The following is a 22,961-nucleotide window of genomic DNA, read 5'->3' as shown; positions in this document are numbered from 1 at the left end:
GTACATTTCTGAAGGGACCACAAAAAATGAACGTACCAACCAGGAAAACCTGTTAATGAGGAAAGTAAATAAAAGCAGTTGGGGTAATTTGAATCTGTGGAAAAGTCGTCATAATTAGAATTAATATCGGTAGTTCTGGTAGGATCACCTTCCTGAACTCTTTTCACATTTAAAATCAAGAAAATGAGCACTACATTTAAAAAAATACCATGTGAATAAAAATCACAATGTTTCATAGATTTCCCTTAAGGCCTGGTTACACGGTACATTAGAATGTACAAGAATCTGTACATTTTTCTGAATGGTTTTCTGAACAGATTCTTGTACATTCTCATGGACAAGATCCACGAGTAGGTGGTTACACGGTACATTTTTTCGGACATTTTTTCGTACATTTTTAAATGCGCAACAAATTATTTCAACTTAAAGTATAAACCAATGGGGAACATGCAAACTTTTTTAAAAGTACAAGAATAATAAGATCCTTACCTCAAATATACTTGCCGAAAATTTCGCGGATGACTAATGTTTTATATCTGAGATATGAGTCTTTAAAAATAATCTTCATCGACTGTTTGAAAACACTTGACGGAGCGTGCGCGCGTTACATCACGGCCTGGAATCCACTGATGACAGACTGAGGAAGTGGATAGAAAAACTGTCTATGTAGGGACTCAAACGCAAATTCGGCGAACATAATTGCTGCTTTAACGTCAAACTTCGGATTGTGAATATATTGGGTTGCCAAGGCGTTGTTGAAATAAATAAAGGCGATTGTTTGGGGGGCTTTGGAAAGATTAAATTAAAATAAGTTGATTGCAGATTGTTATCTACGTTACACACCTACATCATTTGCTTAATGCAGTAAGTATATTGCAGCATGGACCTTCAATAGAAAAACGTGTGAAAACCATATAAATCGTGTATCCCATAAAACCATACAAAGTGCCCCGACGTCTAGTACCTCTATTTACTCGCCGGAGAAGGTTTTTGCTTGTGTTCGAAGGGAAAAATAAGAGGAATAAGTGGTTGATGATCCACAGAATGGAGTCAAATACATTATCTATATTGTCAACGGGATATCCTCAACGTAAGTACACTCTTAAATCAGGGTTACCGCAGGATTTTATCAAGTTACTTATTTCACTTTGTAAACAACTCTATAAATGTACCTATCATTCTACCCATTGTAGGATCAAATTATAAGGAAAGTGGCTGTTTACAAGAATAAATACTGATTACGATTAAACCACGGTGAAAAATAAGGAATGTAATGGGCGGCCGGCCCCTCGTCACAAGGAGCCCCTAACAAGGAATATTCACGAAGTGTCTTTCGCCGATATCGTTAAAATTTTGTTGGATAGTAGTGTTCCATAATAAAAGCACATTTTCAAAATTTCTCGTGCCCTTAAGCCTTGTGATATAATAAACAGGACATAATAAAGGCAGTTGAATTTTAGACTTGAAAGCGAGTGTGTCGTGATTTCTCTCCATCCTTCTCCTGTGAATCGGCGCACGCTACAGGAATATACGAGAAATATGAGGCTTTTGGCAAGGTAAATTCAATATTTATTACTGCGATGCCCATAACGTTCGCTGCATGTCAACGCAACACCTAAAATTTCGACTCGTTTTGCAGTCGGTCTCGATTCAAAAACAGGAACTCGAGTAAATACAGCGTAAATAGTACTTGAAACTTATTTCTTTGCCTATCACATGCTTTTTTATGACCTTTTAACGATCATTTGGATCTCATTCTTGGACAATTCTCGCTGTTCATACATTCAGCGCCTTTCCATCTGATCCTTCCTTTTACCCATCCCCTTTTCTTGTGTTCCATTCTTTCGCTACCCATATCCAATTAGTGAGATATCCAACTCAAGCAAGATCATATCAAATCCAAATAACTATCGGGGCCGTACGTAAACAAAGAAGTCGCCTATACAAGCCAGATGAAATGAATGTGTCGTTTTCGTAGTCTGCCACCAGGTGACTCTGAGTTCAAATTGTATGATTGTCTGAATGAAATTAGAGCAGGCGTTCAGAAATTCATACATTCTTACATTTTGCGTGGTTACACGGTGCATTTTCGCGTTCATTCTGAGATTCAGACATTCTCACATTTTCTTGTACATTCTCATGTACCGTGTAACCAGGCCTTTAGACAATTACATGAAAACGTAAAAAACATTATATACAATTACTTATAGTCATGTATGTTTTACCAATGTAGGATATACCTCTCATAAATTTTATAACAATATATTTAATTTATAATTCTATTTACAATATGTGATACCAAAATATGTTACTATTTATGCCTTCTTAAGAATGAGAGAAAAGCACTCCGGACAGAGTGGAGAAGAATCCTTACAGCCAGTGTAGATATATGCGGTCTTTCCTGCGCCCAAGAGTGCTTGCACCGCAAGAGTGCAATACTTGCACCATCGAATCTTCTTTCTACGACCTGCCTCTTGGATGAGTTCAGGGAAGTGAGATTGAGAAATTGATGGTAAAAGTGGCCCGGAATTAGGAATGTAGGATGGAAGATTAAAGGATCTTATGGAAGAAAGATGGAATTTATAAAGGGAAATCTTTTCATCGGGTTCATGATAAATGAAAAAGCATGAGCAAGCTTTTCGGAAGGAATTATTAGTGAATCAATGGGGGATTGAATTGAATCCAAAAAGGATAGGATTTTTTTCCGGACGGAGGAAATCTTCGGGCTCTGAATCGTTTGGGCCTGTATGCGGTGAAAAATGAAAGGCTTGAAGAATGCTAAATAATCAATCACGACTCATGTATTTCCGAAAGCAAAGCAGGTCAAACAAGATATCGATGCTCCATGAGTTGGATATATTGTTTACAGGAATACACCTGTCTCGTATAGCGCAATTTCGATATAGCGCAAATTCTTTCCCCGGGGAAACATCGCAATGCAGTGTAGCTTAATCAAAAAACTTAAACGCTCTCATGATAAAACGTGAACTTGCGCTAAGTACACACAAAATTGATATCATTAAACGCATATTAATATTATTGCTCGTCTCAAATCTTCTTTTTTGTTTATATATTAATCGAAATCCATTGCTATGCAATGGCCAAAAGTAATACTCGTCATTGGGTCCAGATAGCCGGCCTACGGAAGTAATTTATCTCGTCTCCTAAACAGAATGATAATACATAGTTAATTTAGATCATTAATTAAGGGTGGGGCTAGTGGAAATGAGTTTTTTTAAGCAATACGGTTTGAGACGTAATTTTGGCCGTCATAGGTTATTGGGCGATTGACTTCCAGGTAGAGGGTCTACACCAAAGCCTTCAAGGTCATCGGTATTCACGGGGGAGAAATGTAGCGGTGGCCGAGTTGCGTACCAATAGCATCAACACATAAAAGGGTCCCCTATAGAGTCTCAAACACAATGGCTTCGTTCCCTCCCAGCAGTCGTAGGCCCTCTGCATCTCAGGAATACAGTTAAGCTGGTTAAGGTGATTTCGATAGAGCCGTACAGAGTAATAACTAAGAGAATATGGCAAAAAATAGGAATGCGGGTAGAAAAATCAAGAATTTATCAAGAAAAAGCATAAACCTAAAAGAGAAATTGAAGGAGGCCTATTGCTTTGAAAATGGAGAGCGTCAAAGCGATATTGCGTGGAAGTTTAAACTCACGATGCCTTATTCTGAATAAAGACGAAGTTAAAACATAAGTGGCCTCAGCCGCACCAACTTCAGCCAAGCGGTCAACACATACGGAAAGTTCATTGTGAATCTGTACAAAAAGACGAGTGTGGTAATCACTCCGAGATATTTTGTGAAAGCTGCGGTTGGTTCCAGAATTTTAAACGGTAAACAGGTATGTTCAGTGCGGCGATATCAGGTGAATGTGCAGGTGTTGATAGCGCAGTCACCGTAACATTTTCTGATGAACTCCAAGCTGTGATTTAAAATGGCTTCTTTCCCCCACAACTAGTTTTTAGTGTTGACGAGATGAAATTGTTTGGAAAAGAATCCAATCTCGTTCATTCATTTTCAGGGAAGGAAAACCTGGGTCAGGTTTCAAGGCATTTAAAGACTGTTTCACGTAGTTGCTAGTGCCTAGTAGGACTTCAAATTAAAATGATTTTTCATACATAAACTCCACTAGCTATGAAATGGCATTCAAAGTAGCATTTACCTGTCATTTTGATGAGCGACAAAAGGGCCTGGGTGACACATTAATAGATTTTAGACTGGTTTGAAAAATCGTCTACTGCCGGAAATGCATTAAAAACCCTTGAGAGAGTAGATGTTAGCCCAAGGTTCTTAGAGTAAGAACCTTGATGTTAGCCCACCCGCACAACAGGAATTTCAAAAGCACATACGAATTTTTTTTAACGTGAATAAAAGTCTTTGAATGCGTGCCCACTATCTTTAAAGATACTTTAAACTATAAAATTTATATAAATAAGGTATCTTAATGCTATTAATGGGAATAAATATGGTTTAGAGGGTATTAGATACCCAACACCTATGCTACCCGGAACACATCCCTATCTTCCCAATGTTAAAACGCTCTCGTATAACGCAAATTCGTATAGTGCAAAGATCCCAAGGAACGCATCCCTTGCGCTGTATGAGACATGGGTGTACTTCTGAAATAAAAGGCCTATGAAGGTAAAAAAAAACTTCATAGGTCAATTGCTTCCAATTCCTAACCTTTCCTTTTGGAGATAATAAGAAAGTATGTGTGTTTACGAAAGAGGGTGTCTGGGAAGAGGAGACGCAACAAATGATTTGGTCATTGGAAGGGGGTGGAGTGGTTAGAGCTGGGTTTTCTATGAAAGTGACATTGTGAGAGGTCACTGAACTTTGGGTCCACCGCAAAAGACAATCGGATGGAGAAGGACTGACGGTGTAGTCAGAGGGTTCGGGGAAAGAATAGGACAAAGGGTGGGTGGGCCAGGCATTGACATATGGGGATCGGGCGTAGAAGGAGGCAACAGAGTACCTGACTGTGAGAGTTAATCCTCCTCCCCACCTTCCTCCTCGCTAATTCCTAATTCAGAGTCTTTAGAGAATGCCAGATTCCCGCACTCTTCCGAGAGCTTCTCTATTCCTCCTCCATGCACATTTGCCTAAAGAAGAAAAGAGCTCAGAAGGAAATGTTTGTGTCCTTGCGAAGGTTTCCCTCTCTCGACGTCGATGTATGTGGGTCCTGATCAAGGACTGCTGATCATCGGCAGAGGTAGATGAATAAGGAATTTCACCTCTTTCAGATGGCATCGACTCCCGGCCAGCATACAAAATTTTCCAATATACTCCTCGCTGCCGCACTATCTGCAACAAATACATTTTATATTTTTGTAAAAATTCCGATAAATAACAGTATCAAAATAAACACTAACGGTGAAATAGTCCAATGCTAAAATGCTACAAACAGCTTAACTGATCCAAAACTATCTATAGGAACTAAATATTTACAATGGTGAGACTAAGAATTGAGAGCACCCATAAGCCATTGATTTCACAGTTATCGAGAGAATAAAAGCAGTTTTATATAGCAACTCCTAAGAATCACTCCTTCGCCAAGCCATGGGATAATGTGCAAACAGTTATTTGCAATTGTATAAAGAATGTTTATAGGTGCATGATATGCATATATCAACAATAAATGTTATAAATAACTTACACTTGTTCCGTAAATAACTTTCAATCTCGTAATATTGCCGCTTGTAGATCCCCTCACTCCTTAGGAGTTACACTGACAAACAAAAGAAGGGTGCCTCAGGTAGAGATATGTTACATTGCATAAATAAAATGTAATGGCAGTTTCAAATTTACATTAAAGTTTAACCAATTACAGTACTTCATGTATAAATTGAATAAAAATATTAACATCAGACATTAACGGTTCGAAAAATACTTGGCTCGCATGAAGAAAAAAGGAAGGATGAAAAAAATTTATATTCTCGCTAAAAATTATAAAAACGGAGTATAAAATCAATAAACACACGTACAGTACACTCCCGATTATGCGGGGTAATGATGGGGAGAGATGGCACGAATAATCGGAAAACACGGATAATCCAAACTTTCAGTTAAATGTCTTTTAATGTTCATAATTTACGTAAAACAAACAATATATTATTATTTATGCAGTTATTGTGTTGCTTTAGAGTGCTTCCAGGACTCCTTGAGAGCTTTCTTCGCCAGTTCGCGATCTTTTTTTTAGCGACGATAGCGTGGATGTACTCGTATTATTAATGCTTTGTGTATGGCCTGGTTTCGAAAACCACGCATCCGTGGCTGTGTGATAACGGATACAGGAAAAAGGTTGGCACGAATGCTTCAAAACCACTGCTTCACGTCGCAAACTACACTGTCAGGCACTACGCCACGTACTCGCGTCTCGCACAAGTTGCCCGGGTTGAAACTGCTACGGGACTTGTATCCGTGATCAAGGAGCGAGGTCGCGCACTGCGAGGCTTGGAAAACAGAAACACGGTGCTCCCGTGAATGCAACTAGTGCGCGATCGCTTCCGTTTCACGAAGGGGGTTCTAACGGAAGTGATAAGCCCCGTATGTCCTAGCATTGATGCAGTAATTCTGGTGATTTTGCGTAGGATTTTTAAAAACAAAGATCGCGGAAAAAATTGAGCGAGAGTGAAAATCATGCACGGATAATCCGCAACCCGGATAAACCGCAGCCGGATAATCGGGAGTCTACTGTAATTAAGTTCTAGATAATAAATACGTATGATATGTCATGTTGAATTAAAACTTTTGGGCTATGTCGCCGCGTCAGATTTTGGGTGGCCCCAACGTTTCCCGACCGATGCTGGTCGCTTTCTCAAGGGAATCTGAAGAGGTGGGATTTAAAATTGGTATATATAGGTATACGTGTCAGGTGGTGGGGGGAGGGGAGTGAGAGGTTGGAGGAGTAGGTTGTCGATTATTTTTGCCGATTACGGGTTGCCAAGTACGGCTGATTTTAAGGCCAGTGTCTCTGTTAAAGTTGTTTTTCTCCTCTTTAGATATTTCTATTGCTTCTCTTACGAGTCTCTGTTTAAAGCCTTTCACTCTCGCAACTCACAACATTTTCTTCAGATCATTAGTGGCGTCAAGGTCAAAGAAGAAGACATCCTTGTCAGCTTTGACGTAACATCGCTCTTCACAAATATTCCTTGTGACGAGGCGGTAAATATCATAAAAGACAGGTTCGGAGAAAACATCGCCAAGATGACAGAGATTTGCCTCAAGAGCACTTTCTTCCGGTAGAGGAATAATTTTTATCAACAGACGTCTGGAGCAGCGATGGGTTCCCCTCTCTCCCCAGCAATTGCAAATATATTCATGGAGCACATAGAAGATACAGCCATTCAGAACGCCCCCTACAAGCCGAAGATTTGGGTGAGATATATCGACGAAACTTTTATCATTTGGACGCACGGCAAAGAAAAGCTTCAGGAATTTTTTACTTATTTGAACGGGATCAACAGCAACATAAAGTTTACAATGGAGGTGGAGGAAGGCGGAAAACTTCCATTCTTAGATGTCCTCGTGGAAAAGAAGAAGGACGGAACATTGGGGCATGCAGTGTATCGAAAACCTACAGCAACAAATCGGTACCTGCACGCCTTATCTCACCATCATCCAGCGCAAATAAATGGAGTGGTCAACACGTTAATTCACTGCTCCTACAAAATAAGCGACCAGAACAACTTTGCCGAAGAGAGGAAGAAGCTAGAGGCCATTCTACGGGCAAATGGATTCGACGACAGAGTTATCTCTCGAACATTTAATAAAGTTATCAGAAAGAACAACGAGATCAAAATCAACACCGCAGAAGCAGCGAACTCCTCTGTTAATGACCTCAGCGACCAGAAGAAAGCCTTCCTGTCATACATTAAGGGGACGACTGACAGAATAGGAAATATCCTACGCAAATTCCAGATAAGGACAATATTCTCGCCTCACGTACAGATAAAGCATCTACTGAAAACCGTCAAGGATAGAACTCCACTACAAGTCGAAGGGGTATACCGAATTCCTTGCCAGACCTGTGGGAAGAACTACATCGGCGAAACAGGCAGATCGGTTAAAACACGTCTAGAGGAGCACGAGAGAGCAATTCGACTGGGAAGTCAACGAAGTCCGCAGTAGCCGAACACGCAGCGCTGGGCCACACAATCGACCTTAAGGAAGCAAAAATTGTTGCGAGAGTGAAAGGCTTTAAACAGAGACTCGTAAGAGAAGCAATAGAAATATCTAAAGAGGAGAAAAACAACTTTAACAGAGACACTGGCCTTAAAATCAGCCGTACTTGGCAACCCGTAATCGGCAAAAATAATCGACAACCTACTCCTCCAACCTCTCACTCCCCTCCCCCCACCACCTGACACGTATACCTATATATACCAATTTAAAATCCCACCTCTTCAGATTCCCTTGAGAAAGCGACCAGCATCGGTTGGGAAACGTTGGGGCCACCCAAAATCTGACGCGGCGACATAGCCCAAAAGTTTTAATTCAACATGACGAGCACCCGCGAAAGTTTTAACGAAGAATTACATATGATATGTAAAATTAAACTCAAATAAAATTTGTCATACTCACTCATTAATAGAAAGAAATAAAAATAATAGTTTGCAATACAGGGGGAAAAATGAATGGAAATTGGCCTACCTTAAAACGAAAGAAAAAATTTCTCCCGATCCTCCCGGTAAAGGTTGATCGAAACGGTCTTCACAAATGAGCTGCTAGATCCCTGCTGAGCAACTTAGAGGCATAAAAGGTCATAATAGAACTAAACCGAGCTCTTACAGAGGGCTGGAACCCTTGGGGTACGCATCACGTGATATCACGTCATCAGCACCAGGGGATAGCCCACCATGACGTGATATCTCGTCATGCCACACTCAAGGTGTTTAAAACGTACCTTTCATGTATTTCTTATGGAAATGACTCAGGGCCCATTGCAGTGCATCATGGGCCCTGGAGAAGAATGAAAAATAGTTTACAACATATTCTCGGCCCTATTGAACATATACACCAAATTTCATAGGAATCAGTCCAGCCTTTTCAGAGGAGTTTGTCTACAAAAAACCGTGACACGAGAATTTTATATATTACATTGATTTTTTCTTATTTTATTATAATAAGTCAAAAATAGTTCAAATCAGTACAGCTATGTGGCATGAAGTTTGATGGGTCAGCAGGTTTTTTAAAAAAAAGGTAGCTTAATAACACTTTTAAGGGTACAATTACACAATTTTTTCAGTCATTTTGTTTTTTTCACATTAAAGTTTCTTCTGCATAAATATTTCTTCAGAACTACATAATTCTGCATAGTTTTTTAAATACTTCAAATCTATTGTGTATTTTAGCCTCGTTTATTTAATTATTATTTCTCTTGGCATGTCCATACTAGGTAAAAATGATTTAGCTCGCAGCTATTTGGGGAAGGCCACAACACTGGAGAAACCTTTTGGACCTGCATGGTTGGCTTATGGGCATTCATTTGCAGCTGACAGAGAGCATGACCAAGCTATAACAGCTTACTTTAAAGCATCTCAGCTTATGAAAGGGTAAGATCCTTATTAAGGCTTTTGATTTAAACTTAATGTTCTTGTGACTCAGAAGTCATAGACCTTAATTCATAGACATTCTATACCTAAGCTATGTACTGTCCTGGGAAAAGAAGAACCGTCATCGTGTGGAGAGAGGTGAAAATTATCCTGAATAACAATCCTCAGTGGAAGTGATAATTTTGCCTATTGTGATGCATTCCACCGTGGCAATATACAGCCCTTCTTGGGACAGAGACTGGCTAAGTATGTACTGTCTCGGAAGTGTGAGGGAAAAATATTTTCCTTCATGTCTTCCTTGGCGTTTAGCCATGGTTTTTTATGACTCTCAAAATATGTGGAATCACTAATATCAATCATAGAATGTTGATAAAAAAAACTAAAATCATTTCACGAGGAAATTGATAAAAGCTATGGTTAGCGGCTCATAGGTGGACATGGAAAAGATCACAGGTGGATCTCAGTAACGGGGTGGGCACGCTAAATCAGCTGCTATGAGTGGGCATCCCGCAGCATTCCTACTGCAAATAGTAATTGCATATTGAAGGGGTAGTTTCCTTCATCAAAGAAAACGAAAGGCATTGATTGCGATTCGATTAGTGTATACATAATATACAAATTATTAGGTTTTAGAAATCCTGGTTTAAACAAATGGCAATGGTAAATTTTAACCTCATTTAAAAAAGGCCAGATTGGCGCCCATGAGATTCCACTCTACGTGACATCACAGGGACCTAGTTTCTACACTCTTCCTTGTTTGATAAGGTATTAAGAATCCTTATTTAAGCCAAGCACTACCTGCTAGCAGCCTGTATCGTAGCGATGCTCATATCCTCGCCCCAAGCTCGCCTTCCACAACGGCAGCGGGAACCAGAATGACATCACAGGGGCTTTTCTCAGCATTCATACTTAGGCATCGCATTTTTGCACACTTGAAAATTTTCACTTTTCATTTAATCGTGAAAAATAGTTATTGTCATCTAAAAATCTAAAAGCATGAAATGCATGCTCCAGGAGTAATAATCTTGCGATTTGTGCAGTAAAAAAATGACAGGATACCACCCTATTGAGAAAAAATGTAGTTTTGAAGGACAAGGGCTGGTTAATAGTCAACATATGTCATGCAGAGTTATTTTCATTATGCTAAAAACTTGATTTTTCAAAAATCATCTTCAGGTGCTATTACATGTAAAGATTATTGCAATTGAAAATTATATTATTGTTGAAACCTGCGGTTCCAATAATTAATTCAAATGAGTGTATACTAAAGATGTGTCGAAAAGCAGATTTCTTGAACTCGAATATCGAATTCGAATATTAAATCATTGCTTGAATATTCATATACCTTGAATAATATAACTGCACAAACTATATTAAAGGTATACTTTTATTCCATTTCACTTAATGTACAAATAAAAAGGTTTTTAACGAATAAATTTAAAAAATCAACTTTTTTATTTTGAATAAAGTCCACACGTTGATTGTTGTTGCTTTACATCAGCTATTTTCGGTTGCACTTTCCCTAAGATATCAGTTTTTCTGGGATGACTTTGTTTAGATAGACTTGTCATCTCTAAAGATTTTGAATTGTACAACAAGGGTTGTGGTAAAAGTGAACTATTCTTCTTTTCCTGAAATTCATACCAACTTTTGCTGGAAAGCAGCAAATCATTGATGAAACCTTGTGGATGACTATGCGAAAACTTCTTGGTTTCTAGGAAATTAATAATGCTATTCACAAGGGGATAACTTAAGAAACTATGACTGCACTTCCACTAGCAAGAAATGTTGCTTCTTCGAAAACATCCAGAACATCAATCAATTGCCTGATAGCATCGCACTGTGGTGGAGTTATGTCTACATTAAACTTGGGTTAGAGGGAGCTTATGTTTTGGTTTGCTTCTGTTCCGGAAGATGCCTCATCATTTGATTAAGGGAGTTCCATCTTGTTGGTTCATCCTGTATGAGCATAGAATGAGTAATGATGAAAATAATTATAGGTGTATTGATGGTATGCATTCTGCCAGGGGCCCGCATATATGCCATATTGAACTATTATTTTAAAGAAAATTTCGATCCTTTTTCAACTATGACCCTTCATTGTCAGCAGTCTGTTGTCAGCAGTTTCCATTCCGTCTCAATTTGTTTCAACGTGCTCATGTTACGCTTGTTTCTTTGAAAATTGTGCTGGTTGGAACATGTTGAACATTGGGCCATGTTTTTACATTATTTATCACCCACTGCTTTTAGACGTTTTTAACCAAAAGACAAGAACCATTAAACCTCTTAGTTTTTGCTTAAAAAATCTTATAGCATAATGCAATTTTATTCTGCCCTCCAAGTATCCTACCGCATACAGTAATGTTCCACCATGGTTAATTCTCTGGCCAGCTTTGAGACCTCGGCTTACTCGTTGTTCTAAATGTATTTACTATTCTGCCTGTAGAGTACTAACAACTATTCAGGGAATTTCAGGTCGAATACTCTGACTTTACATTTGTGTATATAAACGGTTCCAAATCATATACTTCGTGAGGATGCACCATAGTATCCCCATATCATCGAGTCACAAAGGCAAAATTGCCCCTTACTGTTTGTTTTTTACGGGTGAGCTAACTCCCATCAGGATTGCTCTTCGTAACATTAATATCAGTTATGTATCACTTATGATCTGAAAAAGTGAAGTGTTTTTAATTATTAAATGTGTTAAAATTAGTTGAAAATACTCTACTTAGATCACTGTTTTTCAAAAATTTCCCCCCCTGGTTTTGGATTTCTCCCCTCCCCCCCACGAACAAAATTCCTGGGTACCCCACTGATTCCAGCCATATTTTAAGATTGGACTTGTTCTTGTTTTTTTCAATTATTATTACTATTTTTTCCAGTCAGTAAGTGGTTCAAAATGGCCTTAGCTGCTGATGCACCCTAAAGAAATAACAATAGTTTGTTAACAGTGAATTTTAGTTATTCAAAGACATTGATCAGGCGGAGAGAGAAGATAATTAGCTCATCATTATTTGTGAAAAGGTGATAGTTTCCGAGTAATGATTAAAACACACTATAATTAATCACCAATTAAGTACTCCCGTTTTCCTAGACAAGATAAAATATGCATGTTTTGCTTCAAAGCTCACTGGCACGAGAAAATTATTCATAGACGTGAATGATGTGTGTATTCTGTCAAAAATCCAGGACATTCGTTGCGGCAGTGGAAAGAACGCGTTCTCCATTTGTTCTAGTACCATCCTGAAACTTGCAAATAAAGGATTTAATGGAGTGTATAGTTAGTGTACTGGCCTTCCACATCCAAATCTCAGTAGCTAATTTAAGAGCATTTGGAAATTCAATCCCTGCATCTAACGTGGATCACACCCGCAGTACAGTACACTGTCCGTTATGGGACAGTGTTCTGTACTGCCGGAATGGTACATGGGACGTTAAACTATTGTCCGCTTGATACCATTCGTTAAGAGTAGGCTAAAGCCGACTCCGGGTTTCTGTCCACTTTTCATCCTCTGTTACTTATCCCAAGCTGATCCCTTTCCATTTCCCAATGAAAGCATAATCAATCTTTAGGGTGGATTTCCCTCCCAATTAGTAATTTAAATGCAATTATTCTTTCCCTACCCCTACAGAAGACAATTTACACTCGCATTACCCTAGGTACCTCTAGAGAGCACAAATAAATACAAAATCGCCCCTGGAAAGGTTGCATATTATATTGCCCTTGGTTCATTACCCTCTTCAGCACCTGTTATTATTTTACAAAATTACCATATTTGCACGAATCTAAGACGAACACAATTCTAAGACCCCGACCCCGACGAAAAAAGAATTTTTTGGAACTCCACCAGGGAAAAAAAATTATTTTTTCCTAATAATGATAGGAATAAACAATCAATATGGGAATGTTTGGCTTGGTTGCCTATGTCCCAGGAAACTCAGGATCTTGGCGCGTCATTATGATATTCGTATAAGGATTCAAACAAGAATTTAGCTAAATACAGGAATAATAGTACTTTATCGAGGCACTTAGGTCATATTGTTGATTTGACTAATATCTCTTTCAAATATCCTTAAGGAACACGTCACCTTGCTAAAAAATGTTTGCTCTCCACTCTGCATTTACGCTGTTATGGATTTCTGTCTGATGTAAAAATTCTCATCCATCAAACGCCATTTCCAGTACACGTATTCACGAGAGGAATGTGCATGTTGTGCCTAAAACAACCGCTTTCGCCGGCGCAGTGATTGGTTGTGAGATGGATCACAAAGATCAAAAATAGTCTATTATTTGAATTGTTCCTGTCTAAAAAATATATTTTTAATATAATTGAGGCAGCGTGGAAAGCGTGAACAATGTTGCGTTAATTGTCAGCGGCACGTCCACCTGGGTCCTCGGCTTGATCTCTCTACTTGTTTTTACCAGATAGCTCGCTCTACCCCCACCCCTACCGTCATGTGCTAGCGGACAACCCAAGGCGTTCAGCAGTATTCACGCACTTCTAGCCCGGATTCTTATCTTCATGTTCAATTATTTTCAGTCCATCTCCTAAAGTTCTCAATAGTTTCTTCGGAGGGGCCATGGTCCGAAGACGAATAAAATTAAACTGGTGAAAATGAAACCTGACTTTATTAAACCCACATGGAAAACACTCAGTGGTTAGAAGTCAAGCCACCCTGGAAAGTCAGGAACCAATCGTACGAGGTGAAGTTCGGAATTGATGCTATCGCGTGCGGCGTACGCAGAGCATATCTGCAGAGGGTGAAGCATGACCATATGACTGCGCCATGAAATTTTTTGCCCTGAAGATACCCATTCTTTTCTAATTAGCGTAGCGCCAGTTGAGCAGATGAATTCGGATTGTTAGTAGGGAGAAACAAAAATCCTGAGAAGATATCCCTTCGTCAGTAACTCTGACAAGTGAGACTTATGGTATATCTCGTAAATTGATAACTGATAACAACCTGATATCCTGTTTTCGGAAAAAATACCGCATTAACTGCGGAGAAGCTCAGCTACGAGGATAGCGAGTTTTGTCAAAAATCACCATCGTATGTTGTGTTTGGTCTCATTCTTTTTTTAATTACGTGGAAATTACTAACGTTTCAGTCTAATAAAAGTATAATAGCAATTGCTGAAATTCATTTTTAGAAGCTTCTTTTGGGCTAATTGGTGACTCATGCAGCAGTTGACCTCCAGAAACGGGGAACTTCGAAGCGGGTAGGCTGAAAATAGTTCAGCGGGTGAGAAAGGGAGAGGTGTGTAACACGTTAGTATTGTTCTCGTGTTACTTGATATTTTCTTTCAAAGCTAAGATCTTCGTAATACGATCCCTGCGTGAGCTGGGACCTTTTGTTTGATTTTAGAGAAGAGGAAATCGTTAGAGGGGGAAGGCGAGTGCTGAATGGAGGGGGGTAACGGATCTTGGGAGATGTGTTAATGTTACTTTCCTGATTGTGAGCTTCTCCCTGTGGTAGTTCCACCACCAGGGAAGATTCAAACTATGTGCCTGTCGTTATTAGCCATAAATGACACGTTGTATTTATTTCGTCTCATTTTCGTCAAACGATCAATGCGGGAAAACGATACTTCGGGGAATGATAGATGCAGGAAAAAATTACATCGCCTTTATGGAACTTTATTTGGGACCATGAACGGCGAATGATGAATGTGGGAAAACGATTAATGCGGGAATGATAGATCGGGGTTCCACTGTATAACTTTTCTTTTGAAAGCGGCAGTGTAATGACTTCTTTTGTCTGCCATCGTAATACTCTGAAAGACACGGGATCACAACTGAATTGATCTCTCTCATCAGAGGCAAATCATGTTGCCTTCTTACCGTTGCCCTGAGAAAAATGCAACCACTTTGTAGCAGTTTATTCCGCGACGGAATTGAGGCTTTAACGTTGCAATTTAGGTAAATTGTAACCAATCACACGAACATTTTTTGGGTTGATCAAGCTATAACTTGAATGGAGCTGAACCCAGGGTAAAGCAGGCGATCTCGCGGACACGGCAGAAATGCACCCGGCGACTGATCGGCACGCACCGAATCTTTGCCTGTTACCTAAAAATGGAAAATGTTTTTTTACTTAAACCTATTAAATAAGCTAAATTACCGTTCAGCTATTTTTGACGTTGATTTTTCGTTGTATAGCTATCAGGTGGCAAACTCGGGTAACCAGAGGTGCGTCGTCTCGCTTGGGCATAATGAATTGATAGGCATGATCTACCGAATCCAAAAATTTGAGCTCGATCGGCCACCCGAAGGTCGTGTGTTGTGTAACATGAGGGATTCAAAAGAGATCGTCATTCCTTCAATGGCTGATGGTGGTGACTTTAGGTACACTGGTGAGAAGGATAAGGTTAGTTTTCAATGTAACATAATTTTCTAAGGTAATCTCAAATTTCATTAAAAATTCCAGGATTGTGATGTAAATTGTAGGTAGCAATAGTTTTTCCGTTATCTCTCACCTCCATACTTGCTGTTACTTTCTTATAAACAACACCTCTTATAATGTCTCCATGAGTGTGTAAAGCAGTATAAAAATAAATTTTAAAAACTATTCAAGTCCTCAAGTATTTAAAATACCTTGGAAGCTCGTTTTAGCGAGTATGGCATATAGTGAGAACTGCTTTACAGTCCCTGCCACGGTATGGACTCCCTCTTAATAGATATTTCTCAGCCAGCCAGGCTTTAGGCCAGCTTAGCTTCGTGCAGGGAGAAGACTGAGTCTGTATGTCAGGCTGACTATCCAATCATTGATTGATGGCTGGGTAGATGGATTGTGGAAGTTGAGTGCCGGACTGATCGATGTTGCAGCAGTCATGCATTCAAATGCAAAAAATACATCGATATGCTTATGTAATTCACTTACCGTATGTTTATTGTCTTCCCTGGCATATTTTTTGTTAGATCATGGTGTTTAGAACTTCTCTTTCTTTAATCCAAAAGCATGGAAAGATGGTAAAGAAGCATCTAGCCAATTAAAGACTGTGAGGAGAGTGACAGTGTATGTAAAGGGCGGAGTATGCACCTTCCCCGCACCTTCAATCTCCAATGTTGATGGATTTGTTTTTTCTGTCTTCTGTTTATCCTACTCCAATGCGAATTGAGTCTTCAGACCTGTAGTTCAAAATTAAAATAAAACCCTAGTGCTAAAATGACAGCTTCAGAAATTGATTCAGAAGAGGTTTCCAAACTTCATTCTCAAACTTGTGTGAAAGAGCAACACTGATTGACGGCAATGATCTACGGTAACCCCACCAACAAAATTATTTATGGCTTTAAGCCCTTGCATCCAAGAACTGTGCATCTATGGCTGCATGATGCCTTGATTTGATGTATCTTTCCTACTGCAGTTAGTCCCAGCTCCATGATCAAGTCTCTACACATTGTTTGACATGCAGCCACAGATCCATGGTATTTGGAATCAGGCACCAATAATCATTTTGTAATACATATTTCATTGGCACTTGTTAAACTGAACTGCTATTGTATTTCATCATAGCAAATAGGTATTTCGTAGTTGTGAACACCTAAAATAATTCAATGACACCCAATGTTACCAATATAACATAATTGTCCCATTGTATTTTCAAATTAGGCTTGGCTATCTGGTCATCTTAGTTTTGGAAGAACCTTTATCTAATAAATGCACCCTCTTTCCCTATATGATCCACCCTCAAGGTTTCTTTGGCTTAGCTGATTCAATGAACCTCCTCCCTCTGCTGTTTGTCCTTGGGTAGAGAGGAAGAGTGAAATAATCATAATGGAATCGTGGAAAATAATGATGATCTTTCTCTCTCCTGTCTTCAGCTGCCATCTACCATTGCTCTATATTGGTCTGGAGTGTGGTCTCACCAGCAACATCCCCCTGGCTTTGAAGTTCTTTTCTCAAGCAAGGACTATAGCACCTGAGGATCCATTTGTAATCCACGAGATGGGTGTAGTTGCATTCCAGAATCAGGAGTAAGTGTTTTTATGTGCACGAGGGAAGTCTTCAGTGTTTCTTTAGTTCTTTTTATACTTGTAAGTAGAATCTACTATATAAATCCTCAGAAACAAATTTTCTTTGGCCATTGGCCTCACTCTCACTTGTGAGTTTTTGTAAAACAATCTCATTATTATCCGGGCTAATGTTAGGGAGAGGTGGCATGAGTAATCAAAAAACACAGGTAATTCAAACCTTCAGTTTAATTTCTTTTAGTTTTCGTAATTTACGTGTATCAAACAATGAATTATAATTCACGCACATAGTCTGTTATTTTAGAATGCTTCAAGGACTCAATGAGAGCTTTTTTTTCCTGACCTCAGATCTTCTTAGTGGCAATAATGCGATTTTTCTCACATTCCTCAGCAAACTGCCTCTTGCGAGCGAGTGACTGTGACTCATGTGATCACATTCCCTTCATTTCTTCTTACAATTCCCCTGCTTCCTTCACTTCTACTATTCCCATCCTCTCCAGTTTGACCTTTGACTGATCACGGCATAAATATCAGTGTGACAAAATCTCCAGTTCTTTAGGGCTGTATTCAACCGTATGCGAGGCCACTGCAATACAGTCGGATCCGGATTTAACGTCTTCGCATTTAACGTTTTTCCGCATTTAGCGTTTATTTTTTAGGGTCCCAATTCAATCCCTATTAGGGCAATGTAAAAATAATCCGTATTTAGTGTTTCCGCATTTTGCGTTTTTCCGCATTTATGGTCGTAAAAATTTTTTCCCGCACAAGATTTTTTTTGCCCGATTTAACGTTTTTTCATGACGGCTCATGCAAATGATTATCCAAATCTTCGAATTTCTGCTCATCAACAAGAAGAGTCTCATGAAAGTTTACCAAGAGTCAATAGAATCTACCGGGGAACGCTTCTTCAACTGCTTTCTTCCGCGAATGCAGCGCTGGGTCGACCTTCAACTCGCAAGCTAGGTGATTTGTCTTCTCGTAATGTTTCGCTCCCCTTCTGATCCAAACACCAGACACTTTTTGTATCAGATCCGATTTAATGGAGCAAATTCATCCCGTAATAACCTCTAACTACCTTATCCTTCACTTCGTGAACTTCGATGATACGTGACGACTGATGACACGAGTTATACTCCGAGGGCCGCTACAATGATGGTTTCCTCGTAATGTTTTCAATTGACGGCTTATGCCCCTTTAAACTCTACTCTCTACGGGTAGTCCATTGTTAGCCCAATATTTTTCCAGTCGGCTACTTTCTCTTTTCAAAAGAGGCCCAATATCATTTGCGCAGTTCACTAGAAGATTCTTTTTATAATCCATTCCAAGGTCAGTTTCCACGGAGGAACAGCGAAAGAACCGAGGAAGTGTTTCCTCTGTCATGATCGTTAGTGAAAGCATTCTTTCCTAACGGAACAACATTATTTTACATCGTAATTTAGATATCCCGGAGCCCATATACCGACATGCGGCTGGTTGATATCGCTGCCGATTCAAAGATGTTTATCTGGTGCTATTTTATGTCAAAAGCGAATGAAAATCGGAGTTTTGACGAACTATCACGGTCCATGACTCTAAATAAATCGCTCATGCTGGAAAAAAATCACCGCATAATCACGGTAAAATAGATGAGCGTAAAAAAATACGAAAATCCAGCAGGAATCCCTTGGTGGTTGACTGCGACATCATAACTCGGACGAAATTGCCAAACTCCGGAGGCACTGACAATTTTTCAGATGAAATCCAGTTCTATTGAAGATTAAAACTTTTCACTTAACAGAGTTTAGCTAATCGTTATTCAAGATCCAACCAAATTTTATTAAAAGCTGCCGAGAAACGGTGAGTCGGAGTCAAGGTGATCAGCGCGCCGCGTACCTAAGCAACTTCTCCCGGCTCCATTCGTCCTGTATGAGGCCGCGGATATGACAACGAATCTGGTGTTATCATCGAGTTGAATCACCATCGACTCGTAGGCATACTAGAAAAAAGATTCTCCATTTTTGGATGACCTCGAAATCCAAAATGTGCGCACAGGAGGCTCATAAATCGCTCGTTTCGCCGAGGCAACAGAAAACGTTAAATTGGCAAAATTCCAGTAAATCTCCCTTTTCCTAGATATTCGTTAGTTTAGAATTCGGGATTAGCGATCTTCTGCTGTCCCTTTATTTCACTCATCTTCATTGATGCAATGACGATTTTTTCGAGTACCTATTTACGCCTTTTTTATTATATTAGAAATGCTATAGTCACCTACATGTCACTTTTACAGAAAAAATTTTAAATTTTCTTCGAGGCCACTGAAATATGCATAAAATGGAATCACTAATTTCCATATTAATATTCCATGTGGGAATGCTTTTAAGTTGATGAATATTATAATTTTCTTAAAATATTTCATTGAAACAATTGTCATCTTCTCATTACTTATTTTTACTACCCATTTTTTTAGCTGATTCCTGAAAAGTATTATCCAACCTTTATTCGGCAAATAACATTTAATCAATGAATTTGTTGCTGCATGCAGCAACTTTTAGTTACTTAAAATAATATTTTTTATTCATAAAAAGCCATTCCAATCATTACAGACCCTAAAAACTGAAAAAAATGGCAGGTCCTCATTTAGTGTTTTTCCGCATTTAGTGTTTTAAATTTTGTCCCCCCTGAAAAACCTTAAATCAGGATTCTACTGTAATTGCACGTTAGTGATATGACAAATACATTTAAAACTTGTTATGTAATTTTCTTGATGTACAGTCATCTGTTAACCCCTCTGTCCCCTTCCCCACGTCCTGTTCACTTGAAAATGAAAATGCAGTTGATATGTTTTCCCCTATTTTATACATTTTATTTCCAGTAATTCTTCACTTAATTTTGGACTGTATGATTTCTTATCATAAAATAATAATGTATCCTTGAATTAATTGCAATCATTTCATTATTTTAAATTTACTTTTCCCATTTTCATGTGTGATTTATGGTGACATAAATTATTCCTTTGTTTCAACTGCAGGGTTAAGGCTCCATCAAATAATTAGTCTATGTGTTCATTGTGTATGTAATGGGTTACCTTTTATGCCAATAGTTTTCATTTTTAATATTTATTACTTTTATAGCTATAAACAATTAGGAACCCTGAAATCACAGGAAAATGTTTTTTTTGCAAATTTTTTCATAATAGTTTAAAAGTTATTATTTTGATGTTTGTTCTTACTTTTGCTTCTACATGCTTATCTTCCACCATTGGAAGTGCATTTGCTGCCTTTATCCAGACTTGATCTTTATAATGATGTTTGGCCCTTGTTTTTACTGCATTGTGAATATTTTATTTACCCCAGTCTAGGTGCCCCACCAGTCAGTAATAATTACCCAAAAAATATTAGGATGCTTAGGATTGGATAGCACACAAGAAAACCCGGAAATCTCAGGGAACAATTTTGTTTTCATACTGAGGGCATGCTTTTCTTTGATAATGAGGATGTCATTCTGTAATGTTTTGACATTGTAGAAACTGACTTGTGAAAACATTTTCTATTTTTACGCTATTTTACTTTAAGTTATGCAGCAGCAGAGGAACACTTCCTTGAGGCATTGAAGAGAGTCAGAGAAGGAAGGTCAAATGTCAGTAGTATTTCTGGGCCGCCACCACTACCTCCAGATCGATGGGAGCCTCTGCTCAATAATCTTGGTCATGTATGCCGAAAGTTGAGGAAATATGATGAAGCCCTTGAGTACCATCGCCAGGTTAGTGTGCAAAATGCAGGTTTATAAGAAGAGAGATCTACCTTCAGTAGGGCAACTCTTTATTTTTCAAAGTTGGGAAGGTTAATATTTATTTTTCTCCTTCTAGAATAATGGACTTGGAGTGTAAATTAATGTATTAAATTGTAATTACTCTTTAACTACTCTTCTTATAGAGATGGGTCAAGTCGTACAAAATATGTCAAACAACTAGTCATGAGAGAGCAAATTCTGATTGGTGGTATTTCAGGGTTGCCGGGTAATTTCAAGTTAATGGAAACATTAAATGAAGTCATTAGATATTTATTAAATCCAAAAATGCTTTTTGTGTTTGTGTATTTTTTGCCAGTGAAAATTTGACTTTTTTGCAATTTTTCCAAAATTAAAGCTTCCTGTATGATAAGATCATCTCTTGAGATATATTTTTCAGTACTTTTCTATTCATCAGCATGGGAACTGTTAAGGTGTTGTGACAGTTTAATAATTGCTCCAAAAAGTGATATCCAGGAGTAGTACAGTGAAACCTCGATATAACGACACCCCACGGTGCACTAATAAACACTCGCTATAGCGAATTGTCGCTTAACCGGAGGTGGAGCAAATAATAGCCAATATACCTGTTGCGAACAGATATACAGGAACAGGAGTGGTGCGGCGACAGATAAACATCTATCCGATAAACGTAAGCATAAATTCAGACGAAAGGCGATGTTTTTTTGCATCACTAAATTTCCTTACTCAAATAACGACTAACTATTCAAACAATTTATAAGCGCCGCACTGAATGAAAATCATGCAAAGCATTGTTTCGTCATCATTATATTTATCGAACGACAGTTTACCACATAAATTTGAGACTGAGCACTCCATTAACTTCATTTCTAACAGATCGCTAGCAATTACAGAGGTTAAGGAGTCTTCATGAAAGTCTTCCGGCGGTAAAACCCTCGCTATGGCGAGAGCCAGCACCGAAAGGGTCTCGTAAAAACGAATTCTTTAACACGCTTATTATAGGGTCAATTGACTGTGCATCGGCTATCTCTCGTAATAGCGGGGGTGTCGCTATAGCCCGTACTCGCTTTAACGAGGTTCCACTGTAATTCAGTTTACCCGCTGAGAAATATTTTGTATGAGTTTTTGAAATAAATAAGCATATGTATTCTACAAAACTCATCAGGGAAATGAATTGTGATAATGAATGCCAGCTGCCAATATTTTACGAATTCAAGCATTATGTTTTTTTTCTTGTGCGGTGGCAGGCATTGGTGTTGTCACCTTTAAATTCATCAACTTATACTGCAATTGGGTATGTGCAAGCTCTTCAATGCCGACCAGCTGATGCTGTGGAGTCATTACACAAGGCTTTAGGACTTAGACCTGATGACACTTTTGCCACTACAATGTTAGGATATGTTGTGGATCGATTGGCTGGAGAATCATCATTGTCATCTCACGAAGGTAATTGTATAATTGCTTTTATTTATTGTTTATTTAATGTCTTCTATCTCACATACTAATATTAATTACACATGGTTAAGTTAAACGTTTAATGTAGATATGTGTCATGAAATGTTTGGGTATCCCAAGGAAAATTTTTTGCTGTGCATAAACAGCCCATTCCATGTTGTTTGAAATATGGTATCACAATATTGTGTGATCTTTTTTGCCTCCCTCTCCATTTTG

General features: G+C 38.7%; 1 protein-coding gene across 1 annotated transcript in view; it reads left to right on the top strand.

Moving 5' to 3' along the window:
- The window catches only part of LOC124159924 (cell division cycle protein 16 homolog), a 43,069-nt gene that overhangs the window by 15,681 nt on the left and 4,427 nt on the right, over positions 1 to 22,961 (top strand). The window contains exons 8-11 of the mRNA XM_046535782.1: positions 9,411 to 9,567; positions 17,394 to 17,546; positions 21,095 to 21,281; positions 22,538 to 22,736. Coding sequence (XP_046391738.1) covers positions 9,411 to 9,567; positions 17,394 to 17,546; positions 21,095 to 21,281; positions 22,538 to 22,736 — 696 coding nt within the window. The remainder of the gene's footprint in view (positions 1 to 9,410; positions 9,568 to 17,393; positions 17,547 to 21,094; positions 21,282 to 22,537; positions 22,737 to 22,961) is intronic.

The sequence above is a fragment of the Ischnura elegans genome, chromosome 1, assembly GCF_921293095.1.
Source record: "Ischnura elegans chromosome 1, ioIscEleg1.1, whole genome shotgun sequence".
Lineage (NCBI taxonomy): Eukaryota > Metazoa > Arthropoda > Insecta > Odonata > Coenagrionidae > Ischnura > Ischnura elegans.
This window is presented reverse-complemented; position numbering and strand designations above follow the sequence as displayed.